General features: G+C 46.8%; 11 protein-coding genes across 11 annotated transcripts; 7 read left to right on the top strand and 4 right to left on the bottom strand.

Annotated features, from left to right (window-relative positions):
- Positions 1 to 4586: 4586 nt before the first annotated feature.
- On the top strand, positions 4587 to 6264 carry BO95DRAFT_264054 (ammonium transporter). Its single transcript, XM_025581532.1, has 3 exons — positions 4587 to 5054; positions 5105 to 5940; positions 5994 to 6264. Exons 1-3 carry the CDS (start codon positions 4647 to 4649, stop codon positions 6100 to 6102), a joined length of 1353 nt encoding a protein of 450 aa, XP_025438101.1. The 5' UTR covers positions 4587 to 4646; the 3' UTR covers positions 6103 to 6264.
- Positions 6265 to 7828: 1564 nt separating this feature from the next.
- On the top strand, positions 7829 to 8979 carry BO95DRAFT_372823 (phosphatase PAP2 family protein; the record flags this gene model as incomplete). The annotated part of the gene is made up of 2 exons (XM_025583021.1): positions 7829 to 7938; positions 8001 to 8979. 2 exons carry the CDS (start codon positions 7829 to 7831, stop codon positions 8977 to 8979), a joined length of 1089 nt encoding a protein of 362 aa, XP_025438100.1.
- Positions 8980 to 9894: 915 nt separating this feature from the next.
- On the bottom strand, positions 9895 to 10983 carry BO95DRAFT_456535 (DUF3431 domain-containing protein; the record flags this gene model as incomplete). The annotated part of the gene is made up of 4 exons (XM_025588409.1): positions 9895 to 9943; positions 10014 to 10419; positions 10479 to 10651; positions 10733 to 10983. 4 exons carry the CDS (start codon positions 10981 to 10983, stop codon positions 9895 to 9897), a joined length of 879 nt encoding a protein of 292 aa, XP_025438099.1.
- Positions 10984 to 11791: 808 nt separating this feature from the next.
- On the top strand, positions 11792 to 14479 carry BO95DRAFT_506373 (Zn(II)2Cys6 transcription factor; the record flags this gene model as incomplete). Its single annotated transcript, XM_025591189.1, has 8 exons — positions 11792 to 11824; positions 11929 to 11997; positions 12073 to 12173; positions 12268 to 12749; positions 12804 to 13120; positions 13181 to 13606; positions 13665 to 13897; positions 13958 to 14479. 8 exons carry the CDS (start codon positions 11792 to 11794, stop codon positions 14445 to 14447), a joined length of 2151 nt encoding a protein of 716 aa, XP_025438098.1. The 3' UTR covers positions 14448 to 14479.
- A 372-nt stretch (positions 14480 to 14851) lies between these two features.
- BO95DRAFT_506353 (uncharacterized protein) lies at positions 14852 to 16265 on the top strand (the record flags this gene model as incomplete). Its single annotated transcript, XM_025591188.1, has 3 exons — positions 14852 to 15145; positions 15375 to 15662; positions 15705 to 16265. 3 exons carry the CDS (start codon positions 14852 to 14854, stop codon positions 16263 to 16265), a joined length of 1143 nt encoding a protein of 380 aa, XP_025438097.1.
- A 697-nt stretch (positions 16266 to 16962) lies between these two features.
- Positions 16963 to 18577, bottom strand: BO95DRAFT_422526 (MFS transporter; the record flags this gene model as incomplete). Its single annotated transcript, XM_025584597.1, has 3 exons — positions 18229 to 18577; positions 17748 to 18149; positions 16963 to 17676 (listed from the first exon to the last, which is right to left on the bottom strand). The coding sequence occupies exons 1-3, from the start codon at positions 18466 to 18468 to the stop codon at positions 16963 to 16965; spliced, it is 1356 nt and encodes a 451-aa protein (XP_025438096.1). The 5' UTR covers positions 18469 to 18577.
- A 277-nt stretch (positions 18578 to 18854) lies between these two features.
- BO95DRAFT_517882 (uncharacterized protein) lies at positions 18855 to 19638 on the top strand (the record flags this gene model as incomplete). The annotated part of the gene is made up of 2 exons (XM_025591929.1): positions 18855 to 18958; positions 19018 to 19638. 2 exons carry the CDS (start codon positions 18855 to 18857, stop codon positions 19250 to 19252), a joined length of 339 nt encoding a protein of 112 aa, XP_025438095.1. The 3' UTR covers positions 19253 to 19638.
- A 110-nt stretch (positions 19639 to 19748) lies between these two features.
- On the bottom strand, positions 19749 to 20190 carry BO95DRAFT_446883 (uncharacterized protein). The gene has a single exon (XM_025587495.1). The coding sequence runs from the start codon at positions 20120 to 20122 to the stop codon at positions 19889 to 19891; it is 234 nt and encodes a 77-aa protein (XP_025438094.1). The 5' UTR covers positions 20123 to 20190; the 3' UTR covers positions 19749 to 19888.
- An 892-nt stretch (positions 20191 to 21082) lies between these two features.
- On the top strand, positions 21083 to 21731 carry BO95DRAFT_263950 (translocon subunit SSS1). The gene is made up of 3 exons (XM_025581531.1): positions 21083 to 21363; positions 21440 to 21526; positions 21605 to 21731. Exons 1-3 carry the CDS (start codon positions 21279 to 21281, stop codon positions 21643 to 21645), a joined length of 213 nt encoding a protein of 70 aa, XP_025438093.1. The 5' UTR covers positions 21083 to 21278; the 3' UTR covers positions 21646 to 21731.
- Positions 21732 to 22466: 735 nt separating this feature from the next.
- On the top strand, positions 22467 to 23386 carry BO95DRAFT_446881 (DUF3237 domain-containing protein). Its single transcript, XM_025587494.1, has 3 exons — positions 22467 to 22774; positions 22890 to 22970; positions 23128 to 23386. The coding sequence occupies exons 1-3, from the start codon at positions 22593 to 22595 to the stop codon at positions 23342 to 23344; spliced, it is 480 nt and encodes a 159-aa protein (XP_025438092.1). The 5' UTR covers positions 22467 to 22592; the 3' UTR covers positions 23345 to 23386.
- A 58-nt stretch (positions 23387 to 23444) lies between these two features.
- Positions 23445 to 25620, bottom strand: BO95DRAFT_422516 (uncharacterized protein). Its single transcript, XM_025584596.1, has 4 exons — positions 25454 to 25620; positions 24350 to 25388; positions 23984 to 24293; positions 23445 to 23933 (listed from the first exon to the last, which is right to left on the bottom strand). The coding sequence occupies exons 1-4, from the start codon at positions 25485 to 25487 to the stop codon at positions 23499 to 23501; spliced, it is 1818 nt and encodes a 605-aa protein (XP_025438091.1). The 5' UTR covers positions 25488 to 25620; the 3' UTR covers positions 23445 to 23498.
- Between the last annotated feature and the right edge of the window lie 69 nt (positions 25621 to 25689).

The following is a 25689-nucleotide window of genomic DNA, read 5'->3' as shown; positions in this document are numbered from 1 at the left end:
TTAAATTTTTTAGATTATTATTATAAACAGATTTATAAATCTTTTTAATTTTATTTATACTTTTTATAGCTATAATACTAGTAGATTATTTATAGTTTATTATATAAACTATAGTTTAGTTAGCTAATTTTATACTAGTAGTATCTATAGACCTGCTTAATACTATATAAATATTAGATTTAGATTTTTTTTATAAAAATATTTTATTATATTTAAACTAAAATTTTTTAATTTTAGTTACTGCCGAGACTTTAAATATTATTAAAATAAATATTAACCGGTTATAAAGCATCTGTATAATATTATTATTATAAAAACTTTTTACTAGCTCGAATAGTTTAAATAGAATATTAACAGAATTATTTTTATTTAATTAATATTTAATTATAAAATTAAAAAAAGTTAAAATTATATATTAATATACTTAATATCTATTAAGCCGGGATTAATTTATAAATAATCTAAGATTTATATAATTAAATAAAACTTTAATAGAATACTAAGTTTTATCAAGATATTAATACTAATATTTAAAAAAGTAGATAATAGTAAAAAGTTCTTAATTTAAAATACCCCAGTTAAGTTCTATATCCGAGAATTCTTTTAACTAAATAATAATTATATAATATTATTTTATTAGTCTCGGTTAGATTAAAATATCTATTATTTTTTTATTATAAATATTAGTTTCGATCCGAATAGGTTAAATTAGATTAAAGAAATAAAAAAAAGAAACAGTCTAAAATATATTAATAAGTTAGTAAAATACTAGTTTTTTGTCTAAAAATAAATAATATATTTTTAATTTTTTACTATTTTAACTTTTCTTTAAAAAATTTATTAAAGATAGTATTAGTAAAGAAAAATTATAAATAAATCTATAGTAGAAGTTACAAAATTCTAAAAAGATTTAAATATTATAATAGATAGTAGATAACAGCTATAAAATAATAGTTTTAACTTAGTTAAGATTTATTATAATATCTATAAAAAAAATAATATATTTAAAAAATTTAACTTATTACTAAAAAAAAAATATTTAGATAGTTTAATATATAAATTAGCTTTTTATAATTATATTAGTACTTTTTTAATATACTCGATATATTTATATCTTATTATTAAAAAAATAAAAATATTATTTAAATATATAATATAAATAATATCGAGAATATTATATAATATAAAATATATATAGTTTTAAAAAAAAGTAAATATATTAATTAAGCTAAATAGTATTATTATATACTTAAAATAACTATAATATATATAAAATACAGTCTTTTATTTATTTTTTTTTAATATAGATATAATAATAGATGTTCTAAATATTAATTTTACTAAAGTATTTGTATCTAGTTAATTAGTTAAGAATTTTAGAAATTAAAAATAATAAATATTAATTTTTTATTATAATTTTATTAAATTTATAATAATCTATATATAGCCGCAAACTTTTATTTTTTTTAGATACAAAGAGAATAGAGGCCCCTGTAGAACTTTTAAATAAATATATTTTTTTATTAATAATATTTTTATTAATATAATTTTTAAGTATTAAAAGTTCTTTTTTTAAAAAAAGATAAATAGATCTAAATAGAAATAATTCATCTTTAAGAAGATTAATAGTATAATTTTTATTATAATATTTAGAAAAAATTTTAGATTAATTAGAAGAAAAAATATCAGTAAATTTAACTAGTTTTAATAGAATAGAATTATTTTAATAGTATTTTAATTTCTTATTATTATCTGAAAGCTATAGTTTTTCTAGAACTTTAATAATTATATAAATATAGATATAATTTCGGCAAGTTTTAATAAATTTTCAAGAACTTAATTTTTAAATTTAACTAAATTTAAACTACTATTACTTATTCTAGAAAAATAAATAAATTTTATAATTAAATAAAGTAGTTATAGAAAGTAAGATTAGAATATTTTAAATAATAATAATATATAATCTAATAAAATATTATTATACTTTTTTTAAATTAGTAATATCTAAAGAAATATTCTATATTTTATAGTTGGTAATAAAAATATAGTTAATAGCTTTGAATTATAATAAAAATTTTTAAAATTTTAAAAAAAATATTATTATATAAATCTAATATTAATTAGATTATATATTATATAACTATTAATATCTGTATAGATTTTCCTAATATTAGATATTTATATTAATATTAATATTTTATCAGCTGTTTTTATTTTATAATATAAAATTAAAACAGAAAAATTAGTTTTAGTTTATTTTATTTTTTTATATTATTTTTTCTAGCTTATAATTCTTAAATTTAAGCTGATCTCTTTTTTTTTAAAAAATATTAGTTGGCGAGATAGTCAGTACTATTATATAAAAAATATTATAAAACTTTTTTAATTAGATTAGAATAATTAGTTTTAAAATTAAAAGATTAAGTATTCTTATAAAATTATAATTATTTTTATAATATATTAGACCTGTCAGATTTCTGTTTATATTTTTATTTTTATATATATAAATTTTAATAATAAATAATAAGAAATATTATTTTATCTTATTTCTTAGACAGTTAGTATATATATTCTTTAATATAACAACTAAAATCAGAAAGTAATTTTATAAAGAAAATATAATTATATTTTTTTTTAGTAGCTCTAGAAAAATATTATTCTAAAATATTAAAATAAATATAAAATTTATAAGAATTTTAATTATTTTATTACTAAGCTTGCTCTAGCTGGCTTATTATATTAGACTTAAAAATAGTAGTATTTCGGATAAAAAAAAATATCTATTTAGTAAAAACAGACTATAAATAGCTAATATTTTTTTTTATTTTAATAATAATTTTTTAAAATAATAATATTATTTTTATTAATAAGTTATATTTATATAGCTTACAGCCTCGAGAATCTTATAATAATTATTATAAAACTTAAATAATATTTTCTAAAAATTATAATTTAAATTATAAAACTATTTCTGGCGTTTTTAAATATTAAAGAAAAGTTTAAATTGCAGAATATCTTTAATTTTAATATTTATTTTAAATTTATTTAAAAAAGAGAAAGTTTTTTGTTGCCGAGTTAGTACTAATTTAATATTATTATATTAGATTTTCTGTTATAGTTCGGCAACTTATCTTTATAACTACTAATAATCTTATAGCTAACTAATAGTATTTTTAACTATAGTAAGATCCTCTACCAAAGAATCTAATAATAAAAATAATAAACTATTAGTAATAAAAAAAGTTTCCGACTCGGAACTACTATTGAAATATAGAAATTATAGTAATATACTATATTCTATAGATAACTAAAGAGAAAAATTTAGAATTATAAAAAAAAAATTAGTTAGATATAGAATAGTAGCAGTCTATTAATTTTAAAACTAATTTTTACTATCCTAAAGATTTAGCAAGATTCTAGAAGTTAAATACTAAAGAAGGTCTAAGTTATTAACGTCATGACTATTACACGGAGGATGCGTAGGTAGATTATTAATAATCCGCCATAGCTACGGGGGTTATCTATGACAATATTAGAATATTTAGAATTTTTAGAAGCCAAAGATATTAGTACTAAAGTTCTTATTAAGAAATATTTTTTATTATATTTTTATTAGAATGATTAAGATTCTATATATATTTGATTTTCTTATTTTGGCAGATCTCTTATTTGCTGAGTGGCCACAATGGTCTTCTGTCCAGCACTGGATGCTGCCGCTGCTGCGTCTCCGTCACAGCCCACTCAGTCTACATTTATCCAGGCACCAGAAACCGGTCACATATTACTGAGCTCACGAAACCTCCAACTGAGAAATCTAGTTCTTGGATCATTTTCATGCTGTAAGATTTTTTCCCTGACACTCTTATTCAGCATGCCATGTGGACAGAAAGACCTATGTCTAAAGCGGCGTCGCTGCGTTCATTATCGACGTGAGCATGCAAAGGTAAACTATACTCAACTGTGCCCTGAGAAGTTATACAAAGCACTCATGGTCTATTGTGTGATGGTGGCAGACCTTGCTCAATCTGCGCGAAGCGAGGCCTCAACTGTACCTTCTCCACGCCTACCTTCAACTTCACCATCGTCTCTTACCAGCGCCGCCTACAATTAAGTGCCCTAGGTGCTTACCGGCCTACAAGTGAGTCGTCATATACCAGTTTCTTTTTCGATTTCGTGGGCTTTGCCATCTCGCCATTCATCCAACTTTTCTCCTTTGAATCCATTGGGGACCTTTTCCGCCACGATGATTTAGTGCGCAGCCAGAATTGGAGCCTTCAAAGGCGCCAGTTAAAGTGATCAAGCTCACATTACTTCCTTTAGCTTTTGCACTGTATCTAGCGGATGCATAATCACGGCCGTGTTAGTCGCCCAGCACTTTCCTGCAAGGCATCAACTATTCATCCCATGCATGTTGTCTTGGCAACCCCTCTTTCATGCACTTATCTTATCAATGTTCACAGCTCATAGCTGAGCTTGATCTTGTCGAACACTTTCGCTCAAGTCGTGCCAACTGATAAGCCATGCATGTATGATTCGTCACTCGTGCATAACTCATCATTCTCCCTTCCGAATGACCTATAAAGCCTAAGCTCGCGACCTAGCACTTTCAGCATGCTGTGTCGAGCATCGCTTTACACTCAACCGCCATGTCGGTCCAGGCAGCCTGGGAGAGCTGCTCCAAGATTGATACTCTGTTCATTCTTGTGTGTTCTGTCTTTTGCTGGCTAATCATTCCTGCTGTCGGTCTTGCCTACTCGGGTTACTCTACACGCTTTAACAGTCTCGCATCCTTCTACCCTGGTTTGCTGGCGGTCGCTGTCTGTACCATTCAATGGTGGATGATTGGGTACTCTCTCGCCTACAGCGAGGGGAACAGCGTTATTGGAGATCTCAACAAGGCTTTTCACGTTGGAGTTCTTGCTGAACCCGTCGGTTCTATCCCCGAGATCTTGTTCTCGGAGTTCCAGCTCATCTTCTGCGCTACTGTGTGTGCAATCGCGATCGGTGGAGCCTGCGAGCGTGGGCGTCTACTTCCCTTAATCCCTTTCATCTTCGTCAGTCACCATTCCTCGTACTCCCGGATCGCTCCGCTAACACTGTATAGCTATGGTGCACCTTCATCTATGCACCTCTTGCCCACATGGTCTGGTCTGAAACAGGGTTTCTCGCCAACCTTGGTGCCCTCGACTTCGCTGGAGGCACGCCAGTTCATATTTGCAGCGGAGCCACAGCCACTGCTCTAAGTGTGTATCTATCCTATCCTCTGTTCCGTTCACGACGCTCCTCGTTGCGCACCCCGAGCCATCTCGCTCTTCACCGCCCACACAATACACTTTGTCAACTTCTCGCTCTAATCATCATCTGGAACGCCTGGCTTGCCTTCGACGCGGGCACCACCCTCGCCCTCAATTTCAAGAGCGTCATGGCCGCCTGTGTGACCAACCTATGCGCTGCCTCAGGGGCCATCACATGGGCTAGTCTCACGTATTACCATACTGGCAAATGGAGTCTAGACAGCACCTTTCTCGGAGCGATCGCGGGACTCGTCCTCATCACCCCAAGCGCCGGTTTTATTGACATGCCGACCGCAATGGGATTTGGTGTTCTCGGCGCAGTCTGTGGCTACCAGGCTCTGCGCATCAAGTTCACCAAACACGCGAAATACTACCGCTGGGTTGATAATGGCGATACTTTCGCCACGCACTGTCTTGGTGGGTTTCTGGGCACCATAGTCACGGGCCTCTTTGCGCAAAAGGAAGTGGCTGCGTATGACGGAGTCACGGAAATCACGGGTGGGTGTCTCTTTGACGGGAACTGGAGACAACTTGGGATCCAAGTCGTCGAGGCGCTGATCGGCTTCGTCTGGAGTTTTGGAGGAAGTTATTTACTCTATGCATTGATCGATTGTGTGCCTGGGTTGGAGGTTCTGGCTACAGATGAGTATGCTCTGAGGGGTATCGGGTGAGAGAATGATCGCTGACTTATGTGGACAGTGAGGTTATTTCTGGGCTGGACAAGTCTCAGATGGACGAGTCGTTGCACGAAGCTCAATGGGCTGGAGAGGAGGAGTACCATCCATTCCAAGGCTCAGTCCAGATATAGAAGGGCATATCGGTGGCTTATGGATGAATTGGCTATTTGCTGGCACTGCTTCACTATTATCAAAAGCTTGAAGCTGTGCCAAAAAGTGAAAAGAGCGATCTCTATGCTCACTCAGTTGACAACAACCAACACTTTAGCACTAGACAACGAAAAGCACCTAACATATTCCATAACTTGTGGAACACTCTACAGAGGACTTACTCCGGACCCCATGCAAAATCTGCCTCACAATCACTATAGACACATTGGATTCGATTCAGCATCAAACCAACCTCTTCGTCAAAATGTCCTCTTTAGCACCCACGCAGCAAACAGGAAAAGCAAATGAATTTCGACCGCAAGAAAAGAACTCACCTATTCTCGTCCATCCCCGGCTCTCCGACTCGCCACTCCCATATTACCGAAACTTTAAGCCACCGCCCCTCTGATTCAATGTTCAACCACAAGGATGGCCAATACGACCCAGGGAAACTACCCGGACCTCAGACTCACGGGCTCGTGTACAGAAAGCTACCATTCGGAACTGATTGCCGAATTGCACAGCCATGCTTCATCGTGATTTTGAACCTGTCTAGGTCTCTGAATAAGCAAACTTTCCCTGATGATAGCTTAGCCACTTTCGATCATGATACTACGGCTCTAAGAAGAACTTTGAAACCCATCCACACTAAGAATTAATCAGAATTATTTCAGCTTTGTGGATTATTATCTGAAAGTCTTCTGTAGCGTTAATCAATAATAGCATTGACCGCGTCTTGACTATAGCTATATTCAATTCATGGGTTCCTGTTCTCTCTGTCAGCGATTGGCGCGTCTTGGCTCCTGCAATCGACAGACTGTTGGAAGCTTCGTTCCTTATTAAAGCACCAATCACAAATTGAGACATTGGCTGCTGCCTGGGTTGTGTACGGAAGTTGTTTAAATCTCTCCTGAAAGTCGAGATGTCTCATACCTGTGGCATCTGCCCTGGATACTTAAATACATTGTTCTCCGACTATGCACCACCAATCTGACGAAGCGCCCTGTGCAGAAGTTACGAGGTATATCGCTACAACTAACAGATTTGAGGTTATGTTAGTCGCAATGATATAGTGTAGTAACTTATCAGCCCTGAAAAACAAGACCAAGCGCTTGCGTGGTAGAATAGGGGCGAGAGCCAATGACAAGGATGAGAAAAATAAGGGAAGTTGTTTAGCGATGCATAACGCGAGGCGCTAATTGAAGAATGTAATTCTCATTTTATGCTTGGAATTATCGTTTTTAAAAGTGCCGGACAGAGATGACTCTACTGATCGTGATTATCTAGCTGATACATAACCTCATGGAGGACGGGGATTGGAACTGCTGCCTTTGCTTGCTTTCTATGCTACGACGGCGTAGGCCTGTAACAAACAACTCATACACCAACGCATAGATGCATAACATGAGAGATAGTGAATTGATGCGAGTCAATTTCGAGAGGTCACTTGCAATCGCTTAATAGAGCCGTGCCGTCAGCTTCGAGCCAATTTCCCTGATACTCTCCATACCGACTGAAAATAGCAGCGTTAGCCTAAGCCTAGGGACTGTTTGATTCGTGATCCAATGCCGCTGCTCCTTAAGCAGTTTTAGTACATACCTGAAACATAATAGTGGGCCTTGCCGCCTGGCACTATGATTGACTATAAATGTCCTCTACCGGCTCTGTAGATAACATTCGATAATTCTATGGACTACAAGATTCACTATGGCAGCCATGAGGCAAGACAGCAGAGACTTTGCCCTGCTATCCGGCGAGCCAAGAAGAACCCCCAAGCGCTTGATATTCTCCTACCTGCTCGACTGGATGTTCATCATGTCTGTAGCGTTGACCCTGGCGCGACAAGAACGCCCATTGCTGAAACTCTTCTAATTTGCAGTCTTCTCGTCATCGTCGGTGCCATCCTATACAGCATCACCGGCTCCGAGCACGTCTTCTCCCTCGACGACCCTAGCATTTCGTATCCCTTGAAAACCGACACCGTCTCGATCGTCACCGTCGGAATCGTCTGCTGTGCCGTCCCCGCGCTTCTCATCGCCGCCCTCAGTCTCCTCCTCCCGATCCCCTGGAGACTCCGCCTCTGGGAATGGCACGCCGGGTGGCTGGGGCTGGGTCTCAGTCTCGCCGGCGCCTTCTTCATCACCTCCGGCCTCAAGGACGTGGTGGGCAAGCCCCGGCCGGATCTGCTCGCGCGGTGCCAACCCAACCTGTCGTCCCTCAACATCACCGCGTACGCCGTCAGCGGGCTAGGCGTGGGGCGTCCAGAAGCCCCAGTGATGGTCACCACGCGCATCTGCCAAGCGACCGACTCCAAGACCCTCCGCGACGGATTCGCCGGGTTTCCGTCCGGTCACTCCTCGTTCTCGTGGTCAGGCCTGCTGTACCTGTCGCTCTGGCTGGGGGCGAAGTTCGCCCGTGCTGTTCCTGCTAGTCCTGCTCACTACCGGGACGCGTCCAGCCGGGCTGCTGCTGCTACTGCTGCTACTGCTGCTCCACCCGTGTATCTACTCGTGCTGACCGTTATTCCCATCGGCGGTGCACTCTACATCTGCGGCACTCGCTATATGGACTACATGCATGCCGGGTGGGATATTCTGGGAGGGAGTTTGATTGGGATCGTCTTTGCGATTCTGGGCTTCCGGTGGTATCACGCCCCAGCTGGGCAGGGGGATGGGGGCTGGGGCTACGCGTTGGGTCCGCGGTCAGCGGACCATGCGTTCGGGGTGGGCTTGGTTGCCCCAGGGGAGTCTGAGGGTGATGACCACAGGCAGGTGGAGAATCGCGCGGGGTTTCTGGATGTCGAGCTCAACACTATCGATGGAGGCTCGCAGAGTGTGTTGCGGGTTGCCAATCCCTAGGCTGCTTGTTTTGGATTCGGTTTTGTTCATGTCCTATGTACAGTACAGTATGCCGTGTGGATCCTTTTGGTAGTCCGACTTGCGGCTCCTGTATGCTATTGAAGATTCATGCATTGCTCTTGCCAACAAGGATTCAGCAGATTATCTCTTTCGGTAGACAAAGGAACGTATCCATTTCGGACCCTTGCTCCAAGAATTTAGATACGTTGAAAAATACCGGGCGCTCTGACCCACTTCGGGTCTCCGCAATCCGCATTCAAATTTCTTTTACGAAATTCGAAGTGGGTTTGGACCCAGACCCAGTTGCCCCAGTGTGCAATGGGAATTTGGGGATTAAACCACGTGTGTGCCCATGCCTCGGATTTCAGGATCCATGAATTCAAGTCAAGAATCGAGTTGATACACCGTTGCTTGTTTGGGGGGAGAGGAGAAATTTGGCTTTCGGCCGCCCGAACTTCCGAACAAATTTGGGAACATAGATAAGGATTGAAGGTACTAGTTAGCAGAGCACCAAAAACGTATGTATCGTAAGATATCAACGTAAGCATTGTGGCTTAGACCAGGGCAGGAAGAGCAGGGAGATTGTATGGTGGGAGTACACTGATGTTCAGCTGCAGGATTTGGTTGATCGTAGCAAAAATAGATTAACGTTATAGCTGTTGCCTGTGTGAGCTGCTTCTCAGGGTATTCAGCCGGAAACCCTATCTTCCCCCCATGGGAGCTAAGCTTTCACCGAGCTATACCAGAATTGGTCTAAGATTGCAATGTTACAAGCCACTATCGTTGCATTAAGCAGGAACTCAGACGACCGTAAGCTACAGGTTGAAGAGAGATCACAGTTGTACTCGGGCACCCAGCGATAAATATTGAAAGTAACTACAATAGTGCTTCTTCAGAAGGCTTCTGAATAACGGCTCAGCACCGCCCATACACCTGGCAGTAGCACAGTGTTGAATCCGGACAGCTGAACAACCGCAACCCAGCTTGATTAGTACAATCTGCTCCAGACACGGGGCCCTCAAGGCATGACTTACTACACGGGTTCTTTGCCGAAAATAATATGCCAAAGATATTCCATCACCCGGCCGCTGTGCGCGTCGTCCAGATCCGTCTCGATGACCCATTGTCGGATCTTCACGTAGTCAGCCCGGGGTCTCTTCAGCACCCGCTGTCGGGACACCGCGAACTGCGCACAGCACGGCGCCGCAATCCGGACCGGAATCTGAAGAGCCTTTTTCCCGTCGCTCGGTTGGGATATCATGACCCCAGTGTTGTCGTCGTCGTCATCGTCTGCAGGCGGCGTGCTGGTATTTTGGAAGACCTCCCGGAAGATCTGAGGCGTCAGATGGCCGTGGGGGTATGCGGTCCTCACGCATCCCGGGTTCGCGTTGCATCGCAGGTTGACGTAGCCATTCTGCTGGACAAAATCAACCCGCAACGCTCGCATGGACCAGACGTTGTCGTGCAACGGGGCGTCGATGTGCCACGCCCGGAAAAACCCGAGCGATGCGCGTGCAGGAAGACGATGGTCGAGGGCAGGTGCTCGTAGTGCTCGACCAGATAGGTCAGATAGGCCATGGATTCGTGGCCCTTGTTGAGCGGGGTTTTGACCTGCTGGGTGTCGGCCACGGCTTCTTGGGAGGGGTTCACGGTGTATATGGCCCGTTGCCAGCTGGATATACACACATGGTTCAGCGATGCCTAGCTATTTTGGTGTTGATGCAGTTGGAGGGCGGGGGGTGTTCTAACTCACTCGGGTAGTTCTTGCTCGATCCAGTCGGTGTTTTCCTCCTGTAGTTTAGCGACGACTATCACCTTGTCACCGTAATCTTCTGTCATGTTCCTTGGCGGCCCTGCTGCGGTGGACCAAGAGTTGAACCAGTCGATGGCATATTGCTTTGCCTGGTATTGGTCGCATAGATCACGGAGATGGAAGTCCAGGAGAAGCAGGGGGAGGAGGAGTGCTATGCTGAAGCAGAGGAATAGTCGGAAGGGCCACTTCATGGTGATGTGTACGTTCCTAGCAGGACAAGAACTATCAAGTGACACATGAAGATTGGATAGAGCTTGGAGAGTAGAGGGATCGGTATGCTTGTTTAATATTCGTTGAGAACCTACCTTGTGGCTATACGGACATCTACGTATGCATACTTCAGGCTTCATCAAATCTATGATAGGCTTACCGAGCCCAGCACACTACACACTGTACATGATAGGAGACTGGTCAAAGGTTCCTCATGAATCTAGCCAAGGAGCGCCTGGCAGTCCCACCTGAACCGTACCAAGTGGGCACTATCAAGCTTGAATTTGTAGTGGTAACATATCCGATTTTGCCGGCAGTCAATGTGGCGAGTGAGCCATTTACACCTACCTAACTGAGACCTTCTGCTTACCGATCACTTGTAAACGCTATTTCACAGTATACGTACACGTCCTTTTGATGCTTGTCGGTTACCAGCCATACTTCAGAGACACGCGTCTGGGTCACCGTGGCGAAGGTTTCGGTCTGGTATTTTAATTACATCTCCGAAACCCGCAATACCGCATCAGAGAATTCAATACCCACAGCTAGGGGATGAATGAACAAACAAGACCAACATCCACCACCGGCAGGTCGATTTCTTATCAGATCTGACGGGCCTCCATCCCTTACTTCTGCACTTCACCGTGATGACAGTGTCTCGTGCCATCCAGCAAGCAGCCATCGCCATTTTGGGGCGGATGCTCGGACATCCGAATATCAACTGTCCGGGGAAAGGAAAAAGATACCTCTACGCCAGGGGGGCGTTGTTGTTGGTGCTTCAATGGCAGAATGGCGTCCCAAGTGATTCTGGAAAGATCCGCTGTACGTCTTCTGTCCGGCTTGAGCCCCAATTTCCTAGCAAGTTAGTGGCTTGGTGAAACTTTGCAATCTTCCTGTCTCCTTTCCATCCCACAAACCGCGACAAGCACAGATCTGACACCACGCTGACATCTATTGATGTCGTTGACAAGTGCGACCTCTGTCACTCCAGAAAGGTCAGTGACAAGATCGTGACACAAGTCATTTTACTTTCTTCTCCAGCATGTCGTCTAAGATAACAGCTGATATAGGTGAAATGTGACCGACTCGACCCTTGCATGAACTGCGTGGATGCGGAAGCAGAATGTCGAAGGGCTCGGCCACGGCGTAGTATGCGCCCTAGAGTCTCGCGGTAAGTCCCCAGACCTTTCGGTGAGCAGATCATTTGCTCCGAAAACGTCTGCGCTCGTTGGAATGGCTTCGGGTTGTAACACCCCATCATCTAGAATCTCGGGACTGTCAAAGAGGCTCTCAACACTGGAGCAATACATAAGCAATCCCCATGTTCCTGCGGCATCCGCGAGACAGGAGCCGAGTCGCGACTTCCAAGCGTCTGAAAACAACAGAAACATGATACTAGACATTCCCCCGAGCTCCCAGGCTTCCAACATGAGCACGCCAAAAATCAAGACCGCAGTCGATGATGTGGCTTCTCGACGACCCATAGAAACACCCGCTGCAGTCGAGGACATAGCAACGCAACAAGCCTGTGAGGCACGACGCTCCATTCAGCAGGAACTGCGACAAAGCAACCACTTATCCTGCAACCGACGCACCATCCTGGAAAGTGCTCTATCCCTTGTAAACAAGATATCTGCGCCATCGTTAGAGAAAGGACTGTTCCATGAGAATACCAAAGAGTCGGAGGATTCCAGTCATTCAGGCCTGGAGGAGTTCACCCTGGAGACGTACTTCATGATGTCAGAGGGTTTGTGTTCAAACGTGAAGGAAAATCCTACCCTCTCCCTCTAACATTGGATAGACATAGCACACCGAGATTCGCCCGGGAAGCACTTGCATTGGCCCGACCATGTCTCGGTCAGAAGCCTGGAACATATGAGCCTGTCTCTGGCTGAAGGCAGAGTCGACCGTCAGACATCTCTGCATTATCGCGTCTGCGTCTATACCAAAGCCATTCTTTTCCTCGCCCGTCTGCGGGAACGACAGATGAATGGGCGGCTTCGCAACCATGTTAGAATGACTCGTCATAAATATACTCTAGCAGCTTTCAAGGCTCTAGACCAGGTTGATTTGAGTGGGACGCACTCTCTATCCTTAGTTCAGGCTCTACTATCCGGTGTATGTTGCACGGCTCTTTTAATCATTTGCATGTAGCCATCCTGACCATGTCTCGAATAGGCATTGCTTCATCAGATGCAAGGGAACCCCACGAAGAGCTGGACGCTAACGGCATTCGCTGCGCGGCTGCTTGTCGCCATGAATTACCACAACATTACCAATGATACATCCGTTCGAATGCAGGAGGAAGAGGATACCCGCTTCTGTCTTTCCTCCTGCTACTTACTCGATAAGTCACTAAGCATGCTTCTCCTTCGACCGCCCTCACTTCCACGCCTGGGAGTAAGTCCTGTCGCACTCATCCCTATGGACGACGGCATGTCGCTCAGCACGATCACCAGAACTACGGTTGAACTAGCGGAAATTCAAGAGGCTGCATTGGAGCTATTATACAGATGGGCGGGGCCTGGGGATACAAGCAACCCTGCAACCGAGCTCGATGGAATGATTCAGCAGTTGAATTCGATGAAGATCGTGATCGAGGAGGCAAGCTGTTTCCTAGAAACTTCCTGCAATTTTGAGCTACAATACTGACCTCAATCAGCGCCGGGCAAGCTCCAGGCCGGAATTGCAGCTAGATTGGATGGCGGTGGAATTCCGATATCACGCGATGGTGACAACCATACTACAGTGCAAATCAAGGATCTGGGGCACGGCTCAGAACCGGGAGGAATGTCTTCAGCATGCGCGACATGCGCTCGAGGCTTTGAGCCGTCTGCAAACAGTTTTCAATGAGGACAGTGCCTTTGTTGGTGCTTACCCGATGTTCTTAACCTGGTGAGTAGAGCTCTTCCTCGTGACTGTATGCTGTATTCTGACGAGGTTTGACTACTCCAGGACTGTTTTCTCTTACCCCATGACTCCTTTCTATATCTTGTTCTGCAATGTGGTTGGGACGTCGAAAGTGGAAGACTTCCAGCTGATGCGCGACACCACCAAGGGTCTTTATCGGTTCATCGATCTAAACCCTGCAATCGGCAGGTTATACCACTTGTTCACTCAATTTCTCGTCCTTTGCAGTCCGCTTGTTGAGAGGGAAGCAGAGAGTACCAGTCCCTGCTCTGTCCAGCAAAACATGAACCTCGACACTGAAGAGCCCAGCGTCCCAGTAGATGCTGGTACCCCCATACTCAGCACGGACAACCAACTTTACAATGGCTCGGCCCAGGAAGGAACTGGGGGTACCAGATCGTTGGATACGACAATGCGACCAGAGATGGATTCGTGGTGGCACAATGCTCAGATGTGGGAACTGTTTGGCACTCAGCCTTCGCTCGAATGGGTGGATTCTGAGATCACCGATTTTGTGGCAGATGGCTATCCGTGACCAGGAATTAAAGACCCAATATTAGAATCTGCCTACATAGATCTTTTTTCCCTTCTAGAGGGCTATGTGAAATGTCCTCTGTATGTTGTGGTAGTTAGCATGGCTGCCTAGAGTTTCGTGCGGGCCAAAACCGGCAGCAAGCACCTTGACCCAGCAGGCCGAGAGTAAAAATACACAATACCGATTGCTTCCAAGGGTCTCTTCAGGCAGGCCGCGTCAGCTCCGGGGAAAGACAAGCTTTCGGCACTGAGGCTTGGCTCCGACCCATCGGTATTGTCAACGTACCACACTTTACCAACTTGATGGCCTCGCATCCTTTATTCTCTGCTTTCCCCCCCGAACGATCTGCTCGACATGCTCCGTTAATTCCTATGCGTGTGGATCACTACAGACACTTCCCAGCAATGTCTTTCACCCAACCATATACTCCAGCTTCTTCCTCTAGGGCCATCTCCATCTCACAGTCGCTGGACATGGTGCCTGAAGAAGACTCTGAGATGGATGACTCGCAATTCGAGACTCTACCACTAGACAACTTAAAGAAGAAGTCAACCAGCAGCGGGCGATTAATAAGTCCCCTCAGACTGTTTCGCAGTCTCTACGCTCCAAGGACAAGACCTCGTCGATTCTTCCCTGCACGCCCGCTCTCCCGAAGAGCGCGAATCATCCAAGCCTTGCGGCGGCTATTCTGCGGCGTGGTGTTCATCCTGTGAGTGTTGCTCAGCCTCACTCCCCAGACCCAATGTATATCTTTTCAAACCAACTGACACGGGATCCTGCGCCAGCGGCACATTCAAACTCGCCTCCATCATCTGAAACACCCTAATCTACTTCTTCCCCGACGACCTCGACGCCCGCCTCGACGGCTGGCTCGTCCCCGGCGGCCGGCCCTCGATCTTCTCGCACTGGACGACGCACGGGGTCGAGCCGGTGCACTGCCACTCGCACAACGACTACTGGCGCGAGGAGCCGCTCTACTCGGCACTGCGCGCCGGCTGCATCGGCGTGGAGGCCGACATCTGGCCGTCCAACCCCGACCTTCTGGTCGGCTACACGCCGTTCACGCTGCACGCCGACGTCATCCTGCGCCGCCTCTACCTCGACCCGCTGCTCGACCTGCTCCAGAAACACAACACGCGCAGCAGCCAGCTCCAGCCCGCCCACGGGTCGTCCCCGCCCGCGGGCGTGTTCGCCACCGACCCCGCCCAGACCCTCGTCTTGCTGATCGACTTCAAGACCGCCGGCGAGGCGCTGTAGGAGCCCGTGCAGGCGCAGCTGCAGCCCCTGCGCGCCGGCGGGTTTTTGACTTCCTACAACGGCACGGCCGTCGTCGAGCGGCCCGTCACCGTCGTCGCCACCGGCGATGTCCCCTTCCATCGCCTCGTCGCCAACACGACCTACCGGGATATCTTCTACGATGCGCCGCTCGACCAGCTGGAGGGGACTCCGCGGGCGTCGGAGGGCAGGGGGGTCGAGGATTCCCCTCCGGATTCCCCTCCAGCTTTGTCGGAAAGCGACGACGACGGCTACACCCGCGCGAACAGCTACTACGCCTCCGTGGACTTCCGGCGCACGATCGGGAGTCTATCCGGCAATCGGTTCTCGGAGGCGCAGTTGGCCCGCGTGCGCGCGCAGGTCGCCGCCGCGCATGCCCGCGGCCTGAAGGTGCGGTACTGGGGCACGCCGGGCTGGCCGCGGGGGTTGAGGAATCATGTTTGGCATGTGTTGGTCAGGGAGGGGGTCGATCTGATCAATGTGGATGATTTGTATGAGGCGACGCGGCAGGATTGGCGGAAGCATCGGAGCTGGGGGTTGTGATTGGGTTTTGTTGGAGTTACATCAGACTGTGGATCTACTAGTTTTGCTCAGGGCGTATGCTCAATGGCTCTCTCTCGGACGGATTTTGGTTCTAAGTAGAGATCTAGCGTCGCATGTCAATAGTGATGAGACTTGTCTTTGGAATCGGACTGAGTATTAGGCATTCATCAAAGTGATCCTGATTTCCCTCTCAGTCTTTTTCTTTATTTCGCCTGCAATCCAACCAGAATGCATGCTATAATCAGCCACCCTTTATCGAAGTCTGGACAGCAGACGTTCGTCAATTGGTCATGCCATGCCCTAGCGCAAAAGCACAAGAGAAGTTTTAAACTTTGTCACCGAAACCCGAGTATCAGACCGAAACGCCGCGTATTGTAATAGCCGTTTCGGTCTTTAACCTCGGGATATTGAGCCCGATCCCGAGATGTGGGCGATGCCGAGATCTAGTTTATTTACTCGGTCGACCGATCTCATCAAGAGCCTTTCCTTATCAATATTAGCACATCCGTACCAGCACGCGGCTGGCAAGAACGTAAACCTAGCTAAACTCTCCACCTGGGTTGTAGACATGACGGAGGCAGTGATCGAGGCTTCTAATGTCTACATCTGTGTTGGATTTTCCGAACCGAACCAGAGGCCGCCGATAATGACCCAAGATGCTCCTGAACTTCACGCCCCCATGGGCACAAGGGTCATATCAAACCTCATGCTGTGACTGCGGGACCGGAGCTCGCAGTACCGTCCCCCAGATCAACAGCGCAACCGCCAACATCGCCACTAAGATGGGCTGCAGGACTGTCACTCCCTTGGCCTGTGCGATCGCTCCGATCGCGAAAGGGAAGACGGCACCCCCGCCCATCGAGAACGCAGCTGCAAACCCAATGGCGGCGACATGCAGGTGCTTGGGCAACAACCGCGTCGCAACCACCACAACGCTGGGGAAGATGGTTCCCAAGAAGAATCCCACCAGGGCCACGGCTACGGCGGAGACGACAAACTCCGGAACCAGCCAGAAGACCATCTCCAGCGCAATGGCAAGCAAAATGTACAGGATAATCGATCGTTTCTCGCCAATGCGAGGGGTGACAAACCCCAGCACAAAGCGGCCCAGCGCAACGCCGAGCCAGAAGCCCGTTCCAGCCATGCCCGATGCAAAGGGGCTGCCGTGGCGGACACTGGTCATGAATACGACGATCCACCCTCCGATTGCGACCTCGATGCCGCCATACAGAAAGAGAAAGAGAGAACAGATCCAGGTGGCTCGGTACGTGAGTGAGAGTCGGGTCTGGTGGAGAGAGCTGCCACCGCCCTCTCGGCCCGCAGAAGAGGGGTGATCCTGCTGATACCTGGATGCAGTCTCCGCCCAGAAGGCGCTGGTGGCACTGACGAGTTCAAGCGCCGCCGTCCCCGTCTGGGACTTGCACATTAGAGATGGCAAAACAAGACACAGAGCCCGTGCGGAAAGGACCTGCTTTTACCTACCAGAAGGTAATAGTATGAGTTCCACTCCCAGCCAGCTTTCGTGATCACGCTAGTCGCAATCAGCGGACTCACTGTAGCCCCGATGCCATAGAATCCGTGGAAGCATCCGAGGACTTCGTGAGAATTGGCCATACTGCTGATCCACACGTTCCACCCGGCATTCTGGATCCCGCTACCCAGCCCGACAAAGATGTACATGATCACCAGCAACGGGAAGGGGGGACGTGTGGAGATGACGGCAAAGGCAAGCAAGTGACATGCTGGGCCGATAAACGCCACGCCGCGACGGCCCAGGCGCTGGTGGATCAGATTACTAACGACCGCGGAGATAGTGTAGCCCAGGAATGGGGACAGGAATATAAGGGAGATTATAGTATAGCTCTTGTCGTAGGCGAGCTGGAGCTGGGAGCATGCAAAGTAGCCTGGATTAGCACTGTACTGACCATGCTCTTATGGGCGCCGAGAAGGCGGAGGTACAAACGTAAGGGATTATCGCCCCATATGCTGCATCATTGGCGCCCATGACCAGTGCGCCCCAGAAGGTGGCCAGTACTCTCCAGATCATAGTCTTTGACCCGTTCCATCGCAGGGCGACGGTGACCGCGTGGGAGGGCGGGGTGTCATTCTCGGGAGCGGGGCTCGCGGGAAGAGATGCAAGGTGTATAGCACTGCCAGACGAGACGACCGAGGGTGGGCGAGTGGGATCGAGATTCATGGGCATGGTAATGGCCAACTCGGTCTTTGTGCAAGGAAATATCCCGAATCTAGTTGGTGGTGATATGGGGATGTGGGAATTTGGGAATTCGAGAATTAAAACATTTTGAGAAGTATGTCGGGGGGGAGGAGGGGAGAGGGGGTGTCCCGTGTTGCCAGTTGGCGCGGAGTTAACTTAAGGCGATGGTCTGAGCACTACGTACTCCGTACAAATGCGGCTAACGACAGTAAGCAGGTCATGCAAGGTGTGGTGGGGTTTTTTTGCTACAAGTAATTAATGTCAGATTCCGATGCGAGTTTCTACACCCTCCCTACTGCCTCACCGTACCAGGTTTATAAAAGGCCTGGCTGGCAACAATAAACCAGAAAAAAGAGGGACGACAACTTACAGCAATGGCTGGTAACCTGCCACAAGAGGTGGAAGCTTATCTCGAGGAAATAGTCAAGCGTCTGACGGAATACCTGCAACACCAGCTCGTGGGGATATATCTATTTGGGTCTGCGAGTTATGGCGCCTACGAGTCCGGCCTCAGCGACCTTGACGTACAGGCCATAGTGACGGATCGGCTGAGCACCGTCGAGAAGCAGGCTGGCAATTCATTGTCACGGGCGAGTTCTCTTCCAAATCGGATGGGGCCAAATGGGCCCTACAACAACAGGACTGTCCGGACGTTGTTCGACGGGCAATCCTCGCGCGCAACACAGGCGACAAACTCCCTGCGGCCCAGGCAAGGATGCTCTATGATATTGTTATGACGGCCAACCGTGCCAAACTCGCGACGAATATATAGCTTGACTTGGGCCCCCCAATCCATGGCAGCAGGTAAGCCATCGGGGTCATAGAGCAGGGGTGGACAATCGAGATCTTTATTTATCTATACTCAGATTTTAGGCCAGTTCAAGAGTATGCGAACAGATGATTTATTGGGTCTTGAGGAGATGTGGTGATGTCGAATGACACGATCTTCCTGCGCAATTTTAATAACAGGATGCTCAGGACGTTCAGCTACTTTAGCAGTTTTGGTTTTTCTTGGTTATGGAACCAATATTTGACGTTGGCCGGATCGAGGTTCCTTACCATTCAGCAGTGGGTTGGGTTTGTTGCTGGTGTCTTGGGTAAAGCATTTCAAATCAAAGAACCGTATAGAATATTACTCGAAGCAGTATAACCGAGGGCTCTGAAATGATAAGTCTATGACTTGATATACAAATCATAATTCTACATTCATACTCTGTTCACTTGAACTGCAGGCTCGCTCGCTCGCTCGCATAGCTTGCTCGGGCAGTGGCAATTACATTAGTTACTACCTTGTCGGGTGTAGTCAACCAGCTTCTACACCAATCACCAATCCACCCTCCAAATCAAACCCAACAACCAGCGATACGATTCTAGATCTCGATCTCCATCGATGGCTCGATGGCTCGATTCATCCCTCGATGACCCAAGATCCCGATCGATCTTTCTTGCCTGGCTTTCTTGCATTGTGATTGAACATCCACCTCCAAGTCAGCAGGGATAGCATAGCACAGCACAAGAAGACAAAGGAATATGGCGTGGTCGATCGAGAATCCGACACGGGATCGAGATGGGCGATCGATGATCGGGATCGGGTTCGATGAATGACGATATTCTCTGTGCGGGCCGTGGCGTTGGTGGGCATACTCGGTGATGTACTGAGTACTCGGTATTCTTTTGCTGGGACTGGACTGGACTGTGGCCTGGGTGTTGTTAGCAATTACAAGGACTATGGAGTACGGAGTAAGGCTGCTAGGATGTGATCTCCTACGGAAGACCATTATAGCCACTCAGCAGATAAGAAATCTACCGGCAAAATTATAAGTAGAAGTATTATATATATATAAAATTTTTAATAACTTTAATAAAAAAGAATAAAAAAATTTTTCTAATAAAAATTTTAATAATAATATTTTTAGTCTTTAAAAATTCTAAATATTCTTATATAAAAAGAGACTGAATCGATTATATAATGTGAAAATTTCCAAAAAAATTTCAGAAAAATAATAACTGCTGCAGTAAGAATATATAAAAAAAATTCTATTTGCGGAGTGGCTGCAATGGTCTTCTATAGATAGGGGTTCCGAACCATCTATACCCAAACAGGTAATAATGTTGCGGTTAGTGCTTAGTACGCATGCTATCCCAGTCTCAGCCAGAAGGCATTTGTAGTATATGTTTCCATTGTAGGTGGTGTTCTATCGCATGACTATCAAGAAGTTTGTCTCGGATGGATGGCATAGTGCGGGGATGGTCTTAGCTTGAAAGCCTCTTATAATGCACAAGCTACTCAGTCCTGCTTGTTTCCAACTCCAACTGGGAGGAGGGCGATCATCGCAAAGACTGGCCCGAAAGAGGAGAGAACATGCGAGAGATGGTACCAGGATAGAATTGCAACTCAGCACTGATGCTTAGAGCACATGATATAGATCTTCTGATCGGCGACACCATCCATCGGGCAGAACTTTGACTGGGACATAAATCATTTGTCTCGACTAAAGCATTGTGTGAATAACGAGATCAGCCACAAACCCACTAGCCACAGGAAGTACATGGGTTGGGCCGCAGCAGCCACAGATGCCAAGCTATGAGTAATTATCTCGATCAGGTGATACGTGGCCATCATCTCGGCTCAACCATAATCCGGCTCCTGAACGGGGGCAATTCCTCCGACTAGTTCGCATCCCCGAAGAGCACAGCTGGCCCATTCGCGTTCCACCCCATCCAACATTCTGTCCTCAATCCACCCTTTCCACTCATTGCACCACCACCCCCCAAATCATCCTCCTCACACAGTCACCATGTCCGACCAGGTCCAAGAACTTCTCAACGTGCCTCGCGAGTTCCTCCGCGAGGGTATGCAATTCGTCAACCGCAGCCAGAAGCGTGAGTCTCCTGCTCCCTCGTGACCTCTCACCTCCGTGACTCTTTCTTGAAAGCATTTGGCTAATGCGCAACACAGCCGACAAGCGCGAATTCATCAAGATCAGCCAGGCTGTTGGCACTGGTTTTCTCATCATGGGATTCATCGGATACATCGTCAAGCTGAGTATGTGTCGCCTTCCGAGTGTTGCGGCCCCGTCGGACATTGTCAACACCAGAGACTATAGCTAATGAACGAATGCAGTCCACATCCCCGTCAACAACGTCCTTGTCGGTGGCGCCTAAGCGATTGCCTTTCTTCGGGGATTGGTTGCTAAGTGGTCGTTCGGATCACTTCCCAAGCGGCATGGGACCCAACCTGCGGACTTGAACTTCGACCGGCTGTCTCGGGCTCATTGCTTCTACTGGGGAATAGCAATTGGTGGTCGGAATAGAGCGGGGAAGATTGGAAACGGGTCATCTTATCGTATTATACCTCACCGCGCGAGTCTTGGACTTTACAACAAGCGTCTTGATGTCTTTTCTTGTCGCCGGGCCGGGGGACGCTGTCTGGCCCGAAGGGTCGCGCGGCAGCTTTCTCCGCGGGTGGAAAAAGGAAGCCGGTCGGTCTTCGAGAGATCGGGCTGACCGGCACATGTGCATAATCAATCTGGGTAGGCGTTTATGGGGTGCTCTCTAATGAGAACTTGGTCTTTCTATATGTCTATGCTCGCTTCAGACCTGCGAGTGATCTACAAGCATGAGGAGTGCTCTAATGTGCACTGTCACGGTCGAAATCGCCCCCAACAAGCACTTGATAACTGGATTCGATAAGGGGCATCCCAAAACCAGAGCTCTCACAACACCACAATAACCCCCCTCCCCAATGATAAGTCATACAAGATGATGTCACCACTTCCATAACACCAATTGCTTTATCTCATACCAATGAAGTAGGCTTCAAAATAAAAACCACAGTAAGAAACCCAGGAACCGACATAAACTCGAACAAAATCATTATCCCACCTTGTCCAAACACCCAGCCACCCAGGCAAGCCAGTGGATCCCAACTGCCGACATCCGAACCCATGCTTGACTTCATCATCACCACCACCACGGCACACAGACTCCACCCCAGCCCTGAACTACGTAGCACATCTACCTCACCAAGCTCCAGGGACATAAATCCCCCCTCCCGCCCCTTCACCTCCGCAATACTCTTCCCCGAAAAGCTACCGATAACCCCCAAAAAGATGGCTCCCATCTCCCCACCCCCACAACTCACCCACCTCTTCACCCTCCGCTGCGCCGTCGACCCTCCTATGGAGATCGGCCACGGCCCCTACGGCCGTCGCCGCTGCGTCCCCATCAAATCCGGCACCGTGCGCGGCAATTTCCTCAATGGGGAGGTCGTCCCCGGCGGGGCGGATTTCATGTATGCTTTTTGCCCGGCCCTCTTTCCCCCTCCCCCCTGAACCCAGTTTGCGCGACAGAATTGTCTGGTATTGGTGAGTTGAGTGGATGGTATGGAAGCTGACCTGCGGAAAAAGGCTCGTCGAGGAGGATCAAACCACGCATGTGAATACCAACTACGTGATTAAGAGTGATGATGGGGCGTTTATCTATATTCGGTAGGTTGCGTTCACAGTCCTGGGGTGATCTCGCCGGGGCTGCTAAGGCGACGATGTGCGAGAGGCCTGTTTTGAATGGAGAGGGGTGGGGAGAAGGGGTTGCTTAAGAATAATTGGGCAGGCTGAGTCGAATGGCTGATGCTGGACTGCAATATAGGACTGAGGGAACCCGCTCCGGTCCTCCGGAGGTCTTGAAAGCTCTCATGGAAGGCGATGATCAGGTTGACCCCGACCAATACTGGTTCCATTTGCATATCAAGTTGGAGACGGGGCATGAGCGGTACCGGTGGATGAACAATAGGGTCATTGTGGGGAGGGCGACGCGCGCCAAGGGGGAAGTTGCGTACGACGCATATTTCCTGGACAACAACTAGTTCAACTCATTGCATTAGCGGGCTCGGATATTTGACTTGGGGGTTTTGCGCGAATTCTATTCCGAATGAGATAGAATATAATGAAGAGATAAGATTTATGGTTTAGTTATTACAATGAGTAACATATATCGGAATGATAAGGAGTGAAGAAGAACTAGGCGTGGAAATTGCGCAGCAATTCCCCCAAATCAATCCCCTCCGCAGGACTCGCTTCCTGGCGAGCTAGCACCTCTTCTGCGATCTGGTTGACCCAAAGATACTCTGAGTGAAATCCACGCAATTCGATCAAGCGCTGGCGCAGCCAGTCGCGCTGAATCGGATCCTCGGTCTCAATTAGTGCCATCAACAAGGGCCAGTGTAATCGACGTAGGAGACGGGGGTCCACGGCGTATTGCTTGTGTGTGTTTTCGAGAATCCCCGTCAGAGCCTGGCGGTGGAGTGCAGCTGGGGCCTGGCTGGAGCTGAGTAGACGGCGGTGAAAGAGAATGAGCGCGTAGAAGTTGCTAACAGCCATATAGATTGTGTTTAACGTACGGCGGGTGGAGCCGGCCCCGGAGATTTTAGCGGTAACGAGAAGGTCGGAGAAACGCTGTGTCTGGGTTTAGAAAAGAAGCAATGCAGAGACAGTGGGAGACTTACATCGCGCACAGAGAGAATCTCGGTGTATAACGTATCGGCTGTGTATGCCGAATCTGCAGGATCGCCTAGACATTTCCAGGCCTTGTGCCACAGTATGAAGCCAGTGTGAATCAGCTCTAAGCCCCGGTAGTTTTCCATATCATCGGCGATTTCTTGGTCGGGGTACTGCTTGCCCCAAAAGCAACGACTCCAAAGACGTGCGCTTCGGTGAAGTTGGTCTGGGTGTAAAGCTGGTTTGTTGGAGTTGAGCACGTAATCTGTCAGTGAATCATTTGTTGTCGCGATAACTCGCCGGTTGATGTCGACGTATCTGGGAGAAATTCAGAATTAGCAGAGAGTATGAGAGCACGGATAGAAGGAACTTACATGATCCACAGAAGAAATTGTTCGGGAATGAACGACACACGAGAAGATACGTCCCCAACTGGGGGATCTGCATCCATTGACAGCATCACCTCGTCGAAGTCCTTGGACTCAAACAGTTCTGGGTGTGTTTCGAGCAGGGATCGTACTCCTTGGAGATGCAGCTGTAGATGACGCAGACAATGACCGAACTGCCATTCGTAGGCGACCATGAGAAACATTGTCGCGAATATCATTTCCATCTCAGCAAGTGAAACCTGAGGTTTGGGAGTCTCCAACATCTGCCGAAACTCCTTTACGGCCATGCCATAGTGGAAGCGGCCGTGGTCTTCCGCCGTGGGGCGTCCTGGAGAGCGCACAACCAGACCATTGCGGTACATGTCACTCGCCGACAGCGCCAGAATCATGCGCATAACCACTCTGCTGACGCGCGCAGGCCCCTGGTAGAGGTAGCAGAAGCTGCTCCACTGCCAGTTCTTCATATAGTAGAAAACGACGGAAGAGGAGGGGAAGTACTGGAAGTATTTCCGATCATGTTCGGTTAGTACCAACGCGTTAGAGCAGGGAAAATCAGTACCCGACAATGAAGGATAGAGGGGGGGCGTCTGAGTATAGGCCGGGTGATATACCGGCCAACTCGTGGGGAGGAAGCCGTCCGGGGAAGCCGGGGAGAAATCCGGGGCACATCCGGGGGCCGGGGGCCACAAAGAGGCCAACGTGTTGGCATAGTGGGCATTAAGGATGCCAACTGTTGTCCCAATAGGAGTAACAGGCGCAGGCGCAGTAATTAGCGTAGGAGAGCTAGGGGTTATCGCAGTAGTCGTTGGAGCGACATTAGCGGTGGTTGTGGTGGTGATCGGATCGCTGCGGGTGGGCGGCGGCCACCGGGGCTGCAGATGACGGACGGGCGCATTCTCCCCGGTTTTCCCTCCTCGTTTAACAGGAATCCCCCACTCGCATGTAAGACGCAAATTAAAGCATCGCTTGCACACCGGACGCTCCTCACCACATTTCACTTTGCGACGGCGGCAGGTGCTGCAGCCTGTGAAGCGAGGTCATTTGTTAGTTCGTTCGGTTAGCAGGGAAGAGTCGGCAGATGCCGCATACCATTCTTCGAGCGAGGCGCGTTCCGACCCGACATGGAAAAGGTCCACTCAGTGATGAGATGAACCGATCAACCGGTAGGCATCAGTTAGATCGGGGGGGTGATTAGAAGAAGCCCAGAGGAGCAGATCGGAAACGATGAGCTTGTTTCTTGTTCTTGTTACTTTTTCCGATCGGTTAAGGCACAAGAGAGAAAGTCAGTCCGGAATGTCAGGGAAAAAATCAAAGAAGAAGAAGAA

This window comes from Aspergillus brunneoviolaceus (assembly GCF_003184695.1).
Source record: "Aspergillus brunneoviolaceus CBS 621.78 unplaced genomic scaffold BO95scaffold_77, whole genome shotgun sequence".
In the NCBI taxonomy this organism is placed as follows: Eukaryota; Fungi; Ascomycota; class Eurotiomycetes; order Eurotiales; family Aspergillaceae; genus Aspergillus; species Aspergillus brunneoviolaceus.
This window is presented reverse-complemented; position numbering and strand designations above follow the sequence as displayed.